The sequence below is a fragment of the Notothenia rossii genome (genome assembly GCF_949606895.1).
Source record: "Notothenia rossii genome assembly, chromosome: 8".
NCBI lineage: Eukaryota > Metazoa > Chordata > Actinopteri > Perciformes > Nototheniidae > Notothenia > Notothenia rossii.
In genome coordinates, this window is record NC_136906.1 from 27,477,223 (window position 1) to 27,493,101 (window position 15,879).

The following is a 15,879-nucleotide window of genomic DNA, read 5'->3' on the forward strand; positions in this document are numbered from 1 at the left end:
GAGAAATAAGGACAGCAAACAGCTAAATGTGCACCCCAAAATAGATAAATTTGTTTGTTTTAGAACAAATGGCGAAGCAAATTAAGTTGTTTGACTGTGGGGTAAAAAGTTTGGCCAACCCGTCAACATCTCAAACGAATGTTCAAAGTGATTCAACTGATAAAGCGCAAGGTGAACCCGAACGAAAGCAAAGAGGGAATGTGTTGTGTAAAGTCTTGGGAGGCGACATATATATGTACATTCTGCCCGTTGTGCATTCACTTCCGGTAAAAGTTCCTTCAAAATAAGAGTCCCGATCTTATTACTACCAAAATAAAAGTGCAAAACGAAACTTTACCATAAAAAAATATTGGCATAAAAATATAATCACTTCTATAAAAAGGTATTTTAAATATAGTTAGACATATCAAAGGTAATTTACAGCATTAATAATTAATACCTAATTCTTAACTGTGAATGGTTTTCATTTATTTAACATTATAAATTAGGGCTGTCAAACGATTAAACATTTTAATCAGATTAATCACAGCTTAAAAATTAATTAATCATGACAATCACCATTCGAACTATGTCCAAAATATGCCATTTCTTTATGTATATTGTTGTGGGAATGGAAAGATAAATGAAAGAAGGCGGATATATCCATTTAACATACACATTTATGTTTATTATAACATTGTTCTGTGTGTCAAAATGAAAGACCTATCAATAATCAAACCGCGGGGTCTTATTTCATTACGTGTTGATTTCTATCAACACGTAATGTTGTATCGATGTAGGCCTATATAGAGATGCACTACCGCAAAAGTATTCTCCGTCAGGACTTCCTGCAACAACACCACGCCGTTATCTTGATTCTGATTGGCCAGAAGACATTATCCAAGATGTTCTATTGAGAAGACGATTACTACGTGACAAAAGTTTTAAAAAACGTTTCTAGTCTTCGGTATTTCCAGACAAGTGGCTGCTGAAATCAATCTTACTAACTGCTGTCTGTGCAATTTACTCGGCGCGAGTTGGCGGACTTTATTTTGATTACTTTAACATCATTTTTCAAGGTGGGGCTAAGCCATTTCTTGGTAGGGCTGTAGCCTACCCCAGCGCTGCCACTGGTGGGATGTATGGGGCGGGCCATTCTGCGCATGCGTTAAATGCGTTAAATCTTTTTAACGCAGTTAATTAAAAAATTTAATTACCGCCGTTAACGCGATAATTTTTACAGCATTATTATAAATGTATTAGTCTGGCCAATCCAAGATTTCAATGCTGAATGGCCAATGGATCTATGGTGGGGGTCAGCACAAAGGTCAAGAAAACCCACATTTGAAAGAGAGACAACGGATGGTCAAGAAACTAGTGATCTGTTATGAACCGAACAACAGCTGCACTACTGGTGTTTTGTATGCCAGCAATTGAGGGTGGAAAAGTTTCCTACCATTTAAGTTTCAAATAATTGTGTTAATTACCTATTGTAAAGCATTTGAACATTCTTTTGTGTCACATGTTCATTATTAAGTTGATGTATAACTGCAGTGTTTCCCCTATATGTTTTCAGCAGCGGCGCTTAAAAACATTAAAAATGTATTAAAAGAATTATAAGTGCTGCCCCCTAGCGCTCGCGGCAACTTCGAGCCACCGATACGCGGGAAAGCTGTCATTTTCAGAGCTGAAGGAAAACTGCCTGACAAGACAGACAACAGCAAGTTGAAGCAGACATAACTTTATTTGGACACAATCACCTCAAGAAGAAGGTCATAACGCCATAAATGTAAGTTATTATAATTTAAAATGTTGTTACATTTAGATTAAGTAAATTAATACTTTGATAAAAGCCTACAGTTAAGAATGAATTACATCTAGCTAACTTAGCTAGTTTGTAAGGGATAATGTGCAGCGACGCGGTCATTATGGGGAAAAGAACACCCGACAGGCTGATCAGGAGCCCAACGCGAAGCGGAGGGATCTAGATCTGCATCCGCTTATTACATGGCCACATTCTCAACAAAGTAACGATATGACTCCCAATATTAATTGAAATGCTTTTATAGATTTAGAAAATGTTTTTATTGATTTAAAAAATAGTACGCTATTATTTATTTAAAATGACATGCATCCGCTAAGAAAAATAGTCCTTTGTTACTTGTTTGAACTAACGTAGCAACGGCAGGAACTGCTTCGATAGCGTTTTTGAGGAGCTTTCTGATTACAGATTTGAAAACATCGCTGCTTGCTTTAAAAGTAGCACAATTCATTATGTCAAAGCTTGGAAAGTATCTAGATATCCCTGCCCTAATGCCAAAGTAACTGGCAACTGAATATGTGTCGCCGTTTGATGTCTATGTCTGGACCGTTGCGTAAAAAGGAGGGTTTCTGCCCCGTTAATTCTCCGCTGTTTTTCTTGTCCCAGTTTGAAAAGCAAACTGCATGCAGTTTGCTTTTCGGCCATACTATATACAGTTAAATCGACCGAAGTTCTTTGTAAGCGTCCTTAACAACGGTCAATAAGTCCTTGACAGCGGTCTGTCTGTTCTGGATTAACAACGTGTCACGTGTTCTGAATTGACCAATCAGAATAGAGTATTCAACTAAGCCATGTAATAAAGCTAGTTAACACCCAGTGTAATAGATTGTTCATCACATCTCATGTTATTTTCAGATGAGTTTAAAAGGCTGGCTTGTCAGCAAACGAAAGAGAAGTGATGATCGTGGTGATGAGGAGGAGGTTAGTTGGGTGAAGTTAGGGAGGTGGGTCTCTGTTGTCTGGCAGCAATGTTTTGAAAGGGGAGCAAATGGATACACACTTTTTGGGAAATCGTTTTTAAGTAGTTGTTTAAATTTACAATTGTATTGACTGATATCTCGTACTAGACAGGACATGCGATGAGAGTAGGCCAGAGCAGAGGAGGTGAAGGAGCAGGTCAGGATAGAAGAGAGGAGCAAGGTGCAGCTGCTGCTGCTGTCAGAGGGTCAGAGGTAGGACGATCAGAAAGAGCAAGGCACCGGCAATCAGGATTTGATCCAGGGTGGATGGAGGACCCGAGGTTCAAACCTTGGCTGTACAACATAGCTAACCATGGTGAGAATCTAACATATGGAGCAGTTAGGGGCTTGATCTCTCAGATGTTTTAACGATCATACAGTAGCCAAAACCTCTTAAAGAAAATAAATATATATCAAAGATCTTGTCCCGACAGGAATGTTCTGCCGCTTGTGCCGCCAACACAAGCAAGCACCGAAGCGGGGGGTGTCTACACGGCCATTTATTGAGGTTGGGTGCATGCTTTTCCGAAGCGACTACCTTGATAAGCATGCTGCCACTCGGCACCATCAAGAGAGTGTGAAGGCACACGCCGCACTGATTCAAGGTAAAATTCACTAATACTGTAGGCCTACTGTATCTTATTTTTAGCTTATTATTCACAAAACTCTCTGGTTTAGTTTATTTTTTTCAGTTTATTTATTTTAAAGAAAAGAATGCACATTAATCAACATATCAGGTTTTACATCAATGTAAATGTGACAGATTTAGCTAGTAGACCTAAGCTAGTTTTCATCTGCAGTCCCTCAGCAGGTCAACATAGTACAAACAACACAGTAGGCTATAATACATTACAATTTTTATTTTTATTTTTGTTTACCTTTCAACAGGGTCCTCAGTGCTGGTCGCCTTTGACCCAGTTATCACCCTTGAACACGAAGCGGTGATTGGTGGTTTTAAGTGCCTCTACCACCTCACGAAAAAAGAACATGCTCACCATACGAACTATGCTGACCTTTTGGAGCTCGCAGAACTACTTGGCTGCCAGTATTTTGAGAAGTTAAAGGTAAGTTAATGCTTTCTTTAATCAACTTCATCACAAAAAAAGTGTGCAATATTTAATCTTAAGTGCATTTGTTTTCTTTAAGATCGGGAGGACCAACTACACATCTCACCGAATCATCGATGAGATGTTAGAAATCCTGGGCACTGTCGTTGAAGAGCCTATCTTGGCAAACATCAGTGCTTCTGTGGCAATTAGGCTTGAGGTGGACGAGACCACAGATGTGTCTGTGAAGAAGCAGCTCGATGTTCACGTTAGGTATAATTTTATTCCAAGAATGACAACAATTAAGACTTAAAATAATTTTGATTGACGTGTCTTTATTATGTTTAATATAGTCTTGCATAGCCAGACCTATCTCCACACTTCGTTTACACTGTGCCAGCGCTGAAGAAAAGTCTGGCTGGACTCATTACCACTCGGGGACAGGGGGGCTCCGGGGGAAACGCTCTATTTCTTTAAACCAATCACAGTTGGTTGGCGGTTGCTAGCTTGTTGTTCTTTCACGTAGTCTGGATTGAATCTGATCGGGGCAACAACATATTCCACCGCCACTGATTGGGTAGTAATAATAAACAAATAAGGCTTATCCCAAAGACCTACATCTGTTGAGTCAGTCTGACTGTTTAATATGTTCATCAGATACATGGACAAAAATGGGCTGCTTTACAGCCAATTTCTGGACCTGGTGACAGTCAGCGATGGCAGAGCTGACACCATAGTCAAGGCAATAAGAACGATCCTTACAAAAAAGAACATTCCCACCCAGAGGATTTATGGCCTGGGGACAGATGGAGCAGCTGTTATGACTGGTATGAACTACCAACAAAAACAAGGTTGATATTCACTGCAGCTTAAAAACTAAAACATGACATAAAACATGTTTGTCCTGAAACAGGGAGAGTGAATGGAGTGGCCAAGCAGCTACAGGACACCTTCCCATGGATGGTGTCGGTTGCATGTGCCGCACACCGCCTCGCCCTGTGCTGCAAGGACGCCTCATCAGGAGTGGCTTACATGAACTCTTTCAGGGACCTTCTACAGCAGCTACACCTGTACTTCAGGAACAGTGCGAATCGCACAGCTGTACTCCAGGCTGCAGCAGAGTGCTTGGGCCTGGATAACTTGAAAGTGAAGGTAATTTAAAAGGGAAAAAACATCTTCCATATTTGGAGGCACCTGATATGACTTAATATGCTTTCATCTTGTGGCTCTAAATATCTTTAGGAAGTGAAGGACACACGCTGGCTTTCGCAAGCCATGGCTGTTTCCAACCTACAGCGGAACCTGACCGCTGTCCTGGCAGCCTTGGCTGAGGAGACGGAGCATAAGAAATGCCCAACAGCCAAGGGGTTGTATGGCTTTCTGGCCACCTACCGCTTTGTGGCATCGGTCTACCTGCAAGCAGATGTGCTGCCACATATCAGCAGGCTGTCAAGGCTGTTCCAGAAGGAAAATGTCAACTTCCTTGCTCTGAAAGTGCAGGTATACTTTCCAATGTTTTATTTTTGACACCACTGTCCATACACTGCTCATACTAACCAGATATCTGCTGCTGCTGCATTTACACCTACTCTGTCTTTGTTATTAGGTCCCTGTGACAATGGCCTGCCTCCGAGCAATTAAAGATGCTGGAGACCATCAGCCACCAGGGTCTTTCCTTTCAAAGCTCCACGCAGACCTGGACAACCCTGCGGGACTTGGGGCTTACAGTATTGTCCATGAGGAGGAGAGGAACAAGAGGGGGACAAGAAAGGGACTGACCAGGGAAGAGCTCTGGGCCCGGTTCAGGAGCCAGGTATGTTTGTTTTGGATTTAGCATTTAGCAGACGCTTCTACTCACCAGAACTCACAAGTGTATCTCCTTTCTAAACAAGCGACTAAGAGCATAATCTAGAGCTAAAGTCAAAGTGCAATCGTAGCAAACAATAATACAAAAGGTGCTTAAGAGGGAGGATCCTGTTAATACTAGATGCCTATTAAGTGGTTTGAATATGGACACAAGTTTCAGTTTAATAATCTGTTGCTGTTATGGTTAGGTGATGGATCCATATTTCGATGGCCTGCTGGAGAGCCTGGAGAGGAGGTTCCAGAATCTGGACCTTTTAGGGGCCTTCCATGCGCTGAGCCCTCAGGCAGCAACTGGAGATGAGGCCAATGTGCAGCTCCTTGCCGGCAAATTTCTACAGGCTGACTGTAATGAGGTGCTGCAGGAATGGTCCTCTTTTAAACAGCAGCTGATAGTTGGGCCATTCAAGGTATCATAATGAATTACAGTAACATTCCTTTTCAGGAGTTCTATAGCCTGGATTGATGTTCATGTTGTGTTTCAGGACTTGGATCAGCAGCAGGTGATGCAGGAACTGGCATCAGAGGTGGGTGAATGGGGGCTGCTTTACCCATCTCTGAGCAAGCTGGCTGCCATTGGCCTGACCATCCCAGTTTCCAGTGTAAACTGTGAGAGGGATTTCTCAACATTGAACCGGGTAGGATACTTGAACAAGTGATATCATTATTTGACTTTATTCAAATCTCAAACCCATGGGCTCCACATCCACTCGTCTGTTGATTATTATGTTTGTATTTACAGGTGAAGACTGACTTGAGAAATCGCTTGCAGGGGGAACACCTTGCCACCTGTATGCGATTGAGCATCAATGGCCCCCCAACCAGAGACTTTCCCTTTAGGAGAGCCTTAGAGCTATTCTTTAAGACCCCCAGAAAAATAAAGTGCTCTCAGGCAGGATGCCAACTGTGCCATCATCACTAAATGGAGTGAGTCATTTTATGTATAGAGCATAAAAAAAACATCATTTTATGTATAGAGTATAAAGAAAACATATATGGATCAAGAAACAAGGCAGGACAAATGATATATGAGAGAAAAACTAAGGAAGTAAACCCCTTGGCAGAACCCAAGATATTCAAGTCACTGGGGCAGTGGAACGAAGTGGAGACATTTGGCACATTCATTACTAGGTGCCATGCTCTTTTGACACCTGATATTAAACTAAAAAATTGCCTGATGAAAGTGATGTAAATGAACAACAAAAATAAAATAAGTTACATGTTATTGGCTATGGTAGTTTATTGGTATGTTCAATTATTTGATTATTAAAATGTAAAACGATCTTTTTCATATGGGTGTTTAGAGTTAGATCTAGTCTCTAGTCATTGTGTGCTCAAAGTGCACCAGATTGAAGCATTTTATATTAAAATGTAAAAACAAATCTTCCCGGGGGGGCATACCCCCGGACCCCCCTAGAGGATGTGATGTCCAACCACCAATTATGTTCATACAATACTGAATACATTTGAAGCCTTTAATGATGTATGTGTCTTTCTTGTGCTGGCAGACAAATAGAAACATAATGGCGGGAAGCACTTCGCACGCGCACACACTTAAAATGTCCATGCGCGCCGCGCTCACATTTTGCTGGGCCCGCGTGCCTTAGCACCGCTGCTATGACTCCATCCTAGGGGAAACACTGAACTGTATAGTATATCTTAGTTATTTAAAATATAAGATGACTAAAAATGGCAACCGTATTTTCAGTTTTGGCAACCAAAAGCTAATGCCTGGTTGCCAGCCTGGCAACCACTTTTAAAAGTTAGCGTTGAGCCCTGCAATTTGGATTCAATGATTATGTTGTCGATGACGCTAATAAGAAGAGAACAGCGGTATGCAGGGTCTGCAGCATAAAGATCAGTGACACGACCACCACAACATCCAACTTCATTTGTCACAACAACAAAAAAACACAAAGAAAGATAGGCTACGTGCATGTGTTGTGTTAGCTAGAAAGCTAACGTTAAGTTTAAGCTACGTTAGACTTGGTTTCATCAATTAAGCATTGCAAAGAGAAGACAAAACGGTAAATGAACACTAGAACCGCCAAGGGATTCATTTTGACTAACCCCGATACTGACGGGCTGTCAGGAGAGGGAGAGAGAGAGAGGAAAATAGATGCCTCGTTTATATCCCCTGTGTTCAGAAGTTACTGTAAACTTTTGAATAATCTACTTTTAGTAGTTTGTTTAAATGTTTTAATTATGTTTTTTTTGGTTTGTAGAAGTGCATCATTCTTTGATTTATTGTAAAATGAATCTGAACTTTTTATCTGTTATGATGATAAACTGAAACAATTTCAAAATTAACCCAATTAAGTGATTTTTAAATCGTCCTACTTAGTTTATAAGGAAATTATGAAGAGGAACAAATTAACTGATTTGAAAATGATATCTATGTAGGTGCTGATGCTGTTGGCGGTTCTAGTGTTAACAGCAATTTAAATAAAATATGTGTAATTGCAAATGCCATATACGATTTTCTTACCTGGAATTCTGCCTTTTTGAACAGACTTTTAGATTGAGTCCTAGCTGTTGTCTGCAGCTCTAGGGTTAATATTGATCTAATATGATTTTCATCGGTCTAAATTAGATTTCAAATGATTAACTGTGTATGTAATGGAGATCAGTGTGGGTTGAATCCATTTTCATAACCACTGTCTTTTAACTGATTTAAAAACTAATGATTTAAAAAAAAATAAACTTAGCTTATTCCTCAGAATTTTGTATGACTTGACTTGACTTGCTTGACTTGAGCAATGACTTGACTTGACTTGCTTGACTCTCACCACAGTGACTTGGGACTTGCTTGATACTTCTAGGTCAAGACTTGAGACTTGCTCATGACTTGCACATGTAGGACTTACGGTACGTCCACAGAGCAGCTTTGAGAAAATCTTGAAAATCTTGGAGCTGGGCGTGTCTGAGAGCTTGGGGATTTTTTGCGAGCAACGCGACCAACAACCAATCACATGAATCTCCCGCCCCCGACATAAAAAGCCAAAAAACCCAATATATATATATATATAAACTCCCCAAACAGGCGAAAACCTCCCAGTTTCACCCACTGTCTCTGCCACCTCCCTCCATGCCTGGTTCCTCCGGTTTGTATCCCGGTAAATAGTTCTGGTCGTAAAGAACCGGGTGATTTGCTACCGTAATTTCTCGTTTGGAATATGAGGAAATGAACTGCGGTCTGGCTCTCCCAGCTTGAAGGTGGTTTGAAGCTAGCGCTTGTACTGTCAGATTTGCATAAACGGAATTTGATTGGCTGACGCTTCCAGCTCAGCTTCAAAAGTTGAACATTGCTCAACTTTTGAATCCTGAAAATCATGGAAATCTTCGCTTTGCTTCCCCACAATGAAGTTCGGCGAAAAGGAAGGCAAAGTGACCTCACCCCCATTCAAAGTCAATGGGCAGAGAAGTTGGAAGATTTTTTTTAAGCTGCTGCGTGGACGTACCGAGGCCCCTACACACGGCGGCGTGCGTTGCCGCTTCAACGCTTCTGCCCATTCACTATGAATGGGGTGACATCACGATTCGCCGAACTGCATTGTGGGAGCAAAGCGTAGCTTCTCTCGCGGTGCTCGCTGCAAAAGTAGAGCAGTGTTCTACTTTTGACGCCTCGACGGAGGCGTCAGCCAATCGAATCATATGCCAGTCCAAGCTCTAGCCAATCAAACCACGTGCTTGTGTGTCTGGGGCGGGAGATTCATGTGATTGGTTGTTGGTCGAGTTTCAGCCCCCCACGCCGGAAAGCGACAACGCACTCCGCCGTGTGTAGGGGCCGTTACTCCCACCTCCTACTGCTAAGCAGGTCGTTTTTCTAACAATATCCATATGGGGCAACTAAAGCATGACCTTTGTGTGTTTATGTTTACTCAACTAAGGGCACTTTATCACAATAAAAGGATCTTGGCTAACAATAAGCTGACAGTTGAAAATTAGGACAGGGAAAAACTGCTCTTTGTTAGAGACCAACAATGATTTCAGAAACATAGCTAATCCGATTGTGGTCTTAAGGGGGGGGGGAACATTTCCCCCCCATAATGTTAAGCCATAGCCCTCTCTTCGAACCTTGGCTAACTTTTTAGCTCTTTTTCACAAAATGGTGTTGTGTTATGCTGATTTTTTGGACAACAGACACACTAAATCATTGGAAAGATAAAAAGCTCCACTTCCCAACAGCGTTTACAACTCCTAATATTTTTCTGAGTCGATGATTTTGAGAGCACGTCAAATATAGTGTACAGTATATTATTTAGTGGGAATGCTGATACAGCATTCCAACTACTTGTTCTTCTACGCACAAATTCTTTTTTTTTATTATTCCGCCGGGTTTGTTTGTGCCCCTCCTGCTCCCACATTCCACATCGCAGAAACTCCATTCAAACATCAAAACGTTCAGCTCAATCGGGAATCAATGGCTATTACTTTTCACATTCATAACTTTCATAATTCCAGAGATATATCCCATAATTCATTGCATTTTTAACATGGAAGTCAATGGAGAAACTCTTCAGACTTGAAAAATCTTCATGCGACTTCAACTGCTAACTGTTCCTTCATACTTTCACTCAGAAACCTCATTCCAAATCAAATCAAATCTATTTTTATTTATATTCAGTGTGCGAAAAAGTACACGTCCCACCGTCCGGGACGTGTTATTTACAATATCGGACAAGTAGATCTTTCAATTGACGTGTCCGCCATTGTTCGTTTTTAAATGTTAGTTTCGGTTCTGCTTGTCGATTCCTAAGGAAATGCATCTCGCCGAATTCTGTACAGTTAGACGGGGGCGGGGTATGAAGGTAGATATGGTGCAAAATACAAGAGCGTGTAAAACCTGATCTGAGCACTTGCAGAAAAAAAATCTGAGCTTGTGTGCATACATTTACACTTGTATAAAATATCCACGTAACTGTGAACCAAATGTACACTTGTATAAAATATCCACGTAACTGTGAACCAAGTTTGAAGTCACAGAAGAAAAAAAAAAGTTTTGTAGCTTGTAGAAAAATGTTTTACTTAGTGATGAAATATTCACTCGCAGAAAAATACATATTTTTTAAATATATTTTCCGTTACAACTGCAACTTGGTTATTACAACCTCTCAAATCAGTCATTACAACTTGACGAATCTGCTCTGTGGCAGTATAAATCGACGAATCTGCGGTCTTGACTTTTGCTACACTCCTTGCGATAAATGTGTCGCAAAAGTAATTTTCACCTGGAGATCAGCTGTAGATGTGGGGGGAGGGAGAGGGGTTGGAGCGAAGGGGCGGGGCTATCAGAACGACGAGGCTTGACTGCGGGGCTAACGGTTGTGTCGCTACCAGTCCGCTGACATGGCGCGTCAATCAACGGTAAGTTTTGCCCATTACTTGCCCAGTATTACTTTGAATATTATTATTGTGATTGAGGATTAAATCCGCTTTGAAGACCACCCTTTCATATCGTGCAGTTTAGCGTCAAAATAACGTCAGTTAGCCAGCTAACGCTAGCTTTGTTGAGTTTATGCTAGCTAAACAAGTAGTGGTTGTAGTCTACAGCAGTAATTAATATATTATAGCCTACTGCTTTGGCACTAACGGTGGTGTTTTTAAAGCCTTTGTAAATTATCCATGCTATTTTCTATTTAGCTAACGTCGAAGTAGTGTATGTGAAATCAACCTCACAATAAGATGTGTGTATATTACAATTATTAATGTCATATTTCAAGATGATTACTTAGATATTACAATATGGTTGGTTGAGCTGGAGTTCATTATTGAGCTTACTCGTTTACGTCAGTCATATCTGAAGAACAAACCCAAACCTTGTTGTTTTTATTAATTGCATTACCAAATGGGTATCAAATAAATAGTAAGCATTGGTAACACAACTTCCAAAGTTACATTAAAATAAAAAGGACCCTGACTCGGACAATATACACAATCCAACATGTTCGACAGAAGAGAATCAGTTATATTGTTTGTACACATGGTATTTTACATATATATATCTGTTTGTTTAAGGTGTCCAGGTGATGCAGACAGGCTGGACCAGAGAGTGAGAGACAGAACTGGACTCCTCACAGCAGTGAACTTCAGCACAGGTACAAATACTATTTTTTCATACTGTACAAAGAATCAAGAAAGATATTGGTTTACATAAATGAAGTATTGACTTTAATACACTGATATACATTCCATTAAACAATACTAAATCACCTACACACCAGTGAAGTTGAGGGTTTTTTCCATGCAAAAAGTTACATTTAGATGTTAACAAGCAATATGATTTTGTCAGCTTTCTAATTTAATGTATTGAAGGCAAAGATATTTAACACATAGTGAGAACTGCTACTATTTATCTCTCAATATTGTCTGTAAAAACGTGGTAAAAGTTATTCTTTCAGTGAGAGAACAGAGCAAGCTTCTATAGTTGCACTACGTTTTGTAACAGTTAAATATTATTTTGATAATATATATTTCAATGTTGATGAATTTCATACTGTTCATTCATAATCTGATTACAATTACAAAATAATTATATCTACAGCCCCTAAACACACAAACACACCGCTTTCATAAATAACACACTTGTTCTGCAATAATATGTTTTATGTTTCCTGTCATTTTTGTTAGGAAAGGACATGCCTGAAAGACATCTGCTCTTTCTCTGAGGGTCAAGAAGAACATCCAAGAGGAAAATTAAAAGCTGATTTTATGAGATTTTAAGACCAGTAAAGGACATTCACTAACAGGGATGCAAACACAGGTATGGTGAAAAAAGAGAGAACTATTTGAAGCAGGAAAAAAACAGCGTAATATACCATCTGACAAAGGCCTGTGCTATAATGCTTCAATTAACTGGCTATTCTTTATAATATGCTCAGATCAATAGAGACAGAGATTTTAAGTTATAAATCAAGGGTTTTTATTATTATTTACAGCAGGGGTGGGGAACCTTTTTCCTTTCAATTTTTACAATATCCTCCGAGGGCCGTACAAATTATTGAACTCAATCTCTGCTTAAAAAAACTAAAATCAGAGCCAATTCATTTTGCCTTTCTTTCATGCTGTGCAAAGAAAAAGAAACCTCTTAATCCAGATATGCAAGCATACGCACAGTGTGGCATGACCACCAAAGCAGAAAGATATGGACACAAGATGTGTGCAAATGTATTTAGTATCCATGTGAACATGATTTAAGTGGGGGGGACCTAACCTCCTCTAAAAGCATCGATCTGGTGCACTTTGAGGGCAACATGAGGAGATCTATGGGTACATCTTTCAACACCCATTTGAAACAGAACTGTAAGCAGATTTTTCTTTTTGGATGTTTTACAAATCACTCCCCTTTTAAACTCTATTCTTGTTATTTTTAACAACTTTTTTGTTACTGTCATATAGTATTTTATGCCTGTTTTTCATTTAGTCTCTAATGTCTCATTAATAATAATGATCATATCAAGGTGTGCCTTAACCTCACTGAGCTGAGTTTATTTGAGCCTCTCAGGAGAGAGCTCTCTTCCACCTGGTTGTAGAAAAGATCTTTAAATTCGTTAGCATAGCTAGCTAACCAGATGCTAATAACAACAGATCGCCACTGTGCTTATAACTAAAGACACAGCCACGCAAACACTGCGGCATGTGTACGGCTCCTTATGGGTACTGCAATATTTGAAGAGCTGGAGCGGCGTTCCGGTGCTCTCCGTTACTCCTTTCAGACGAGACATAACCACGTGAAGACACGTTACGCTCGTGTTGTGTTCAAGGAACATGTCCTTGGCCAGGAAAAACAGGCACTCGCTTGTTTAATTATTTTACGATCTAGATTTCTTCTTCTTTTTTGAAGTGAGAAGTTGAAACGAAAAACGAAAACTCTTCGGTTCTCCACGAATTACACAAGTCACCCAAAGCAGCGTTAAAAAAGCGGGAGGCGCCGAAAAGCGACTAATTTGCATCACTGACTAAGAAACTACTTTTATTGTGAAAATAAAGATCTGCACACCGAATATTTTTTTGTAGTCTAAAGACCATCATTTGTTTGTGACGCTGCCTGCACCTCAGAGAAGGGGTGGTTATAGTCAGGCTTATAAAGTGTGGCGAAAAACATAGTCAGCTGATGGGATGCATCTATTTCCACATCTACACTCCATCAGCTGATTATTTCTATTTGCCTCACTTTATGAGCTTCACAACACTTGTGCCTTGTACCGCGGAGTTTGCAACGTCACAAATAAATGAGGCCAATCTTCAGTTAGATGTGAATGTGTAATCTATTTTCAGTAAGAATAATGGACGAAAGGAGTGCAAATACAAATACAATTTATTGAAATGTGAACCAAAAGTTAATCAAAAATGTTTTAAATAAAAAGCACATATGGACAGAAGGTGTAAAGCCAATTAAATGTATAAGTAAACACATCTTGTCAAATAAAGTGACAGACTAGGCCTGTGCAGTTGGTATCAGCTTTGCCCAGCATGGGCTCCTCCATCAGGCCTGGACCGCCTCGCAGAGGAAAGACCCTCAGTCCTCTCCAAACCAACAGACAGGACCGCCATCACACGGAGGTTTCTCCCTGAAGTCTCTGCAGCTCTATGGATACCACGCTGTCTCAATCCGTCCACACTAAATATGAGAGGAACAAATAATAAGCAAATAATAAATGCTTTGACAATAAGAAATATAAAGTTGACAGTTGAGTTGCTCAGTTTTTTTAGATTGTCAATACTATTACCGTATAACTAATATATCAGGTTAAGATGCATCTTCAAATAAAGATTGGTCTTTAAATACATTTTGTCTCTTGAATTGTTTGTCTAAAGTCAAGGATCTAGAACTGGTACTTAGTTTTAATGATAGTCTGGTTATTATGCTGTTTGGAGGAGGCCTCACAGGTAAGAGTACTAACTAGCTACCATCACATGTACCTTAGCTTGACTTAAATGTATTAAACGTATAATTAAGTGATGGCAAAATATAAATAACTAATGTCATGCAAACATATTAATATTTGCTTGATTCCAGAGTTGAATTTAGCACAATTGCATACAAACGTCAAGGGATTTTAAGATTCTGAAGTCTTCGTTCTAAATAGAAAATAGCATGGATAATTTACAAAGGCTTTAAAAACACAGCAGGAGCCCAAGACAATTATAAAACGTTTCATTATTTCAGTACAGTTCAATTGGTTTTATTTTCATAAACGGTTATCAACCGTTAGTGCCAAAGCAGTAGGCTACAATATATTAATTACTGCTGTAGACTACAACCACTACTTGTTTAGCTAGCATAAACTCAACAAAGCTAGCATTAGCTGGCTAACTGACATTATTTGGCCGCTAAACTGCACGATATAAAACGGTGGTCTTCAAAGCGGATTTAATCCTCAATCACAATAATAATATTCAAAGTAATACTGGGCAAGTAATGGGCAAAACTTACCATTGATTGACGTGCCCTGTCAGCGGACTGGTAGCGACACAACCGTTAGCCCCGCAGTCAAGCCTCGTCGTTCTGATAGCCCCGCCCCTTCGCTCCAACCCTCCTCCCTCCCCCCACATCTACAGCTGATCTACAGGTGAAAATTACTTTTGCGACACATTTATCGCAAGAAGTGTAGCAAAAGTCAAGTTGTAATGACTGATTTGAGAGGTTGTAATAAAGAAGTTGCAGTTGTAATGGAAAATATATTTAAAAAATATGTATTTTTCTGCAAGTGAACATTTCATCACTAAGTTCCGGACCGTTTTTGGTTGCGTTTCCACTAGGCGTAGTTCCGGCTAGCGGGTACTTTTTCGCAGTTTTCTGGCTCTCCAAAATCGAGGTTCTTTCCGGGCCAACAACCGGGCTGAGTAGGCTATGCTAAACTAGTGAGAGAACCACTGGCAACTACAACAAAATGAACATATTTTACAGTGATTCAATTGTAATACACGTTTCAAAATTATGCCGAAGTAACAACATACTGATATCGGTTAGTGAAAACCATGAATTAATGCTTGTCTGCTCGGCAGACAAAAAACCTTTTAAAATGTGTGTTTTCTGAATGGAGATCGGCTAAGCTAACGTTGTATATGCTCCGACCGTCCACACTCACAACAACGGCCTATACAGCTATAAATAAAGCAGCGACTGTATTCGCCATGACACAGACAGTCTGTGGTTTGTACTTGTTTAACTTTTTTTACCAATTATAAATGGTTGTAACTCATTCAT

The 15,879-nt window shown here is 39.9% G+C and overlaps 1 protein-coding gene across 3 annotated transcripts; it reads left to right on the plus strand.

Annotated features, from left to right (window-relative positions):
- The first annotated feature begins 1,570 nt into the window (after nucleotides 1–1,570).
- LOC307015186 (zinc finger protein 862-like) lies at nucleotides 1,571–7,148 on the plus strand. Of its 3 annotated transcripts, XM_079643656.1 has the most exons (13): nucleotides 1,571–1,768; nucleotides 2,657–2,722; nucleotides 2,869–3,076; nucleotides 3,195–3,365; nucleotides 3,649–3,824; nucleotides 3,907–4,079; nucleotides 4,464–4,633; nucleotides 4,720–4,958; nucleotides 5,049–5,306; nucleotides 5,413–5,619; nucleotides 5,861–6,079; nucleotides 6,155–6,307; nucleotides 6,412–7,148. In XM_079643656.1, exons 2-13 carry the CDS (start codon nucleotides 2,657–2,659, stop codon nucleotides 6,589–6,591), a joined length of 2,220 nt encoding a protein of 739 aa, XP_079499782.1. In that variant the 5' UTR covers nucleotides 1,571–1,768; the 3' UTR covers nucleotides 6,592–7,148. The 3 variants fall into 3 exon arrangements, with proteins under 3 accessions (XP_079499782.1, XP_079499783.1, XP_079499784.1); XM_079643657.1 differs by lacking the exon at nucleotides 2,657–2,722; XM_079643658.1 differs by lacking the exons at nucleotides 2,657–2,722; nucleotides 2,869–3,076.
- Nucleotides 7,149–15,879: the final 8,731 nt, after the last annotated feature.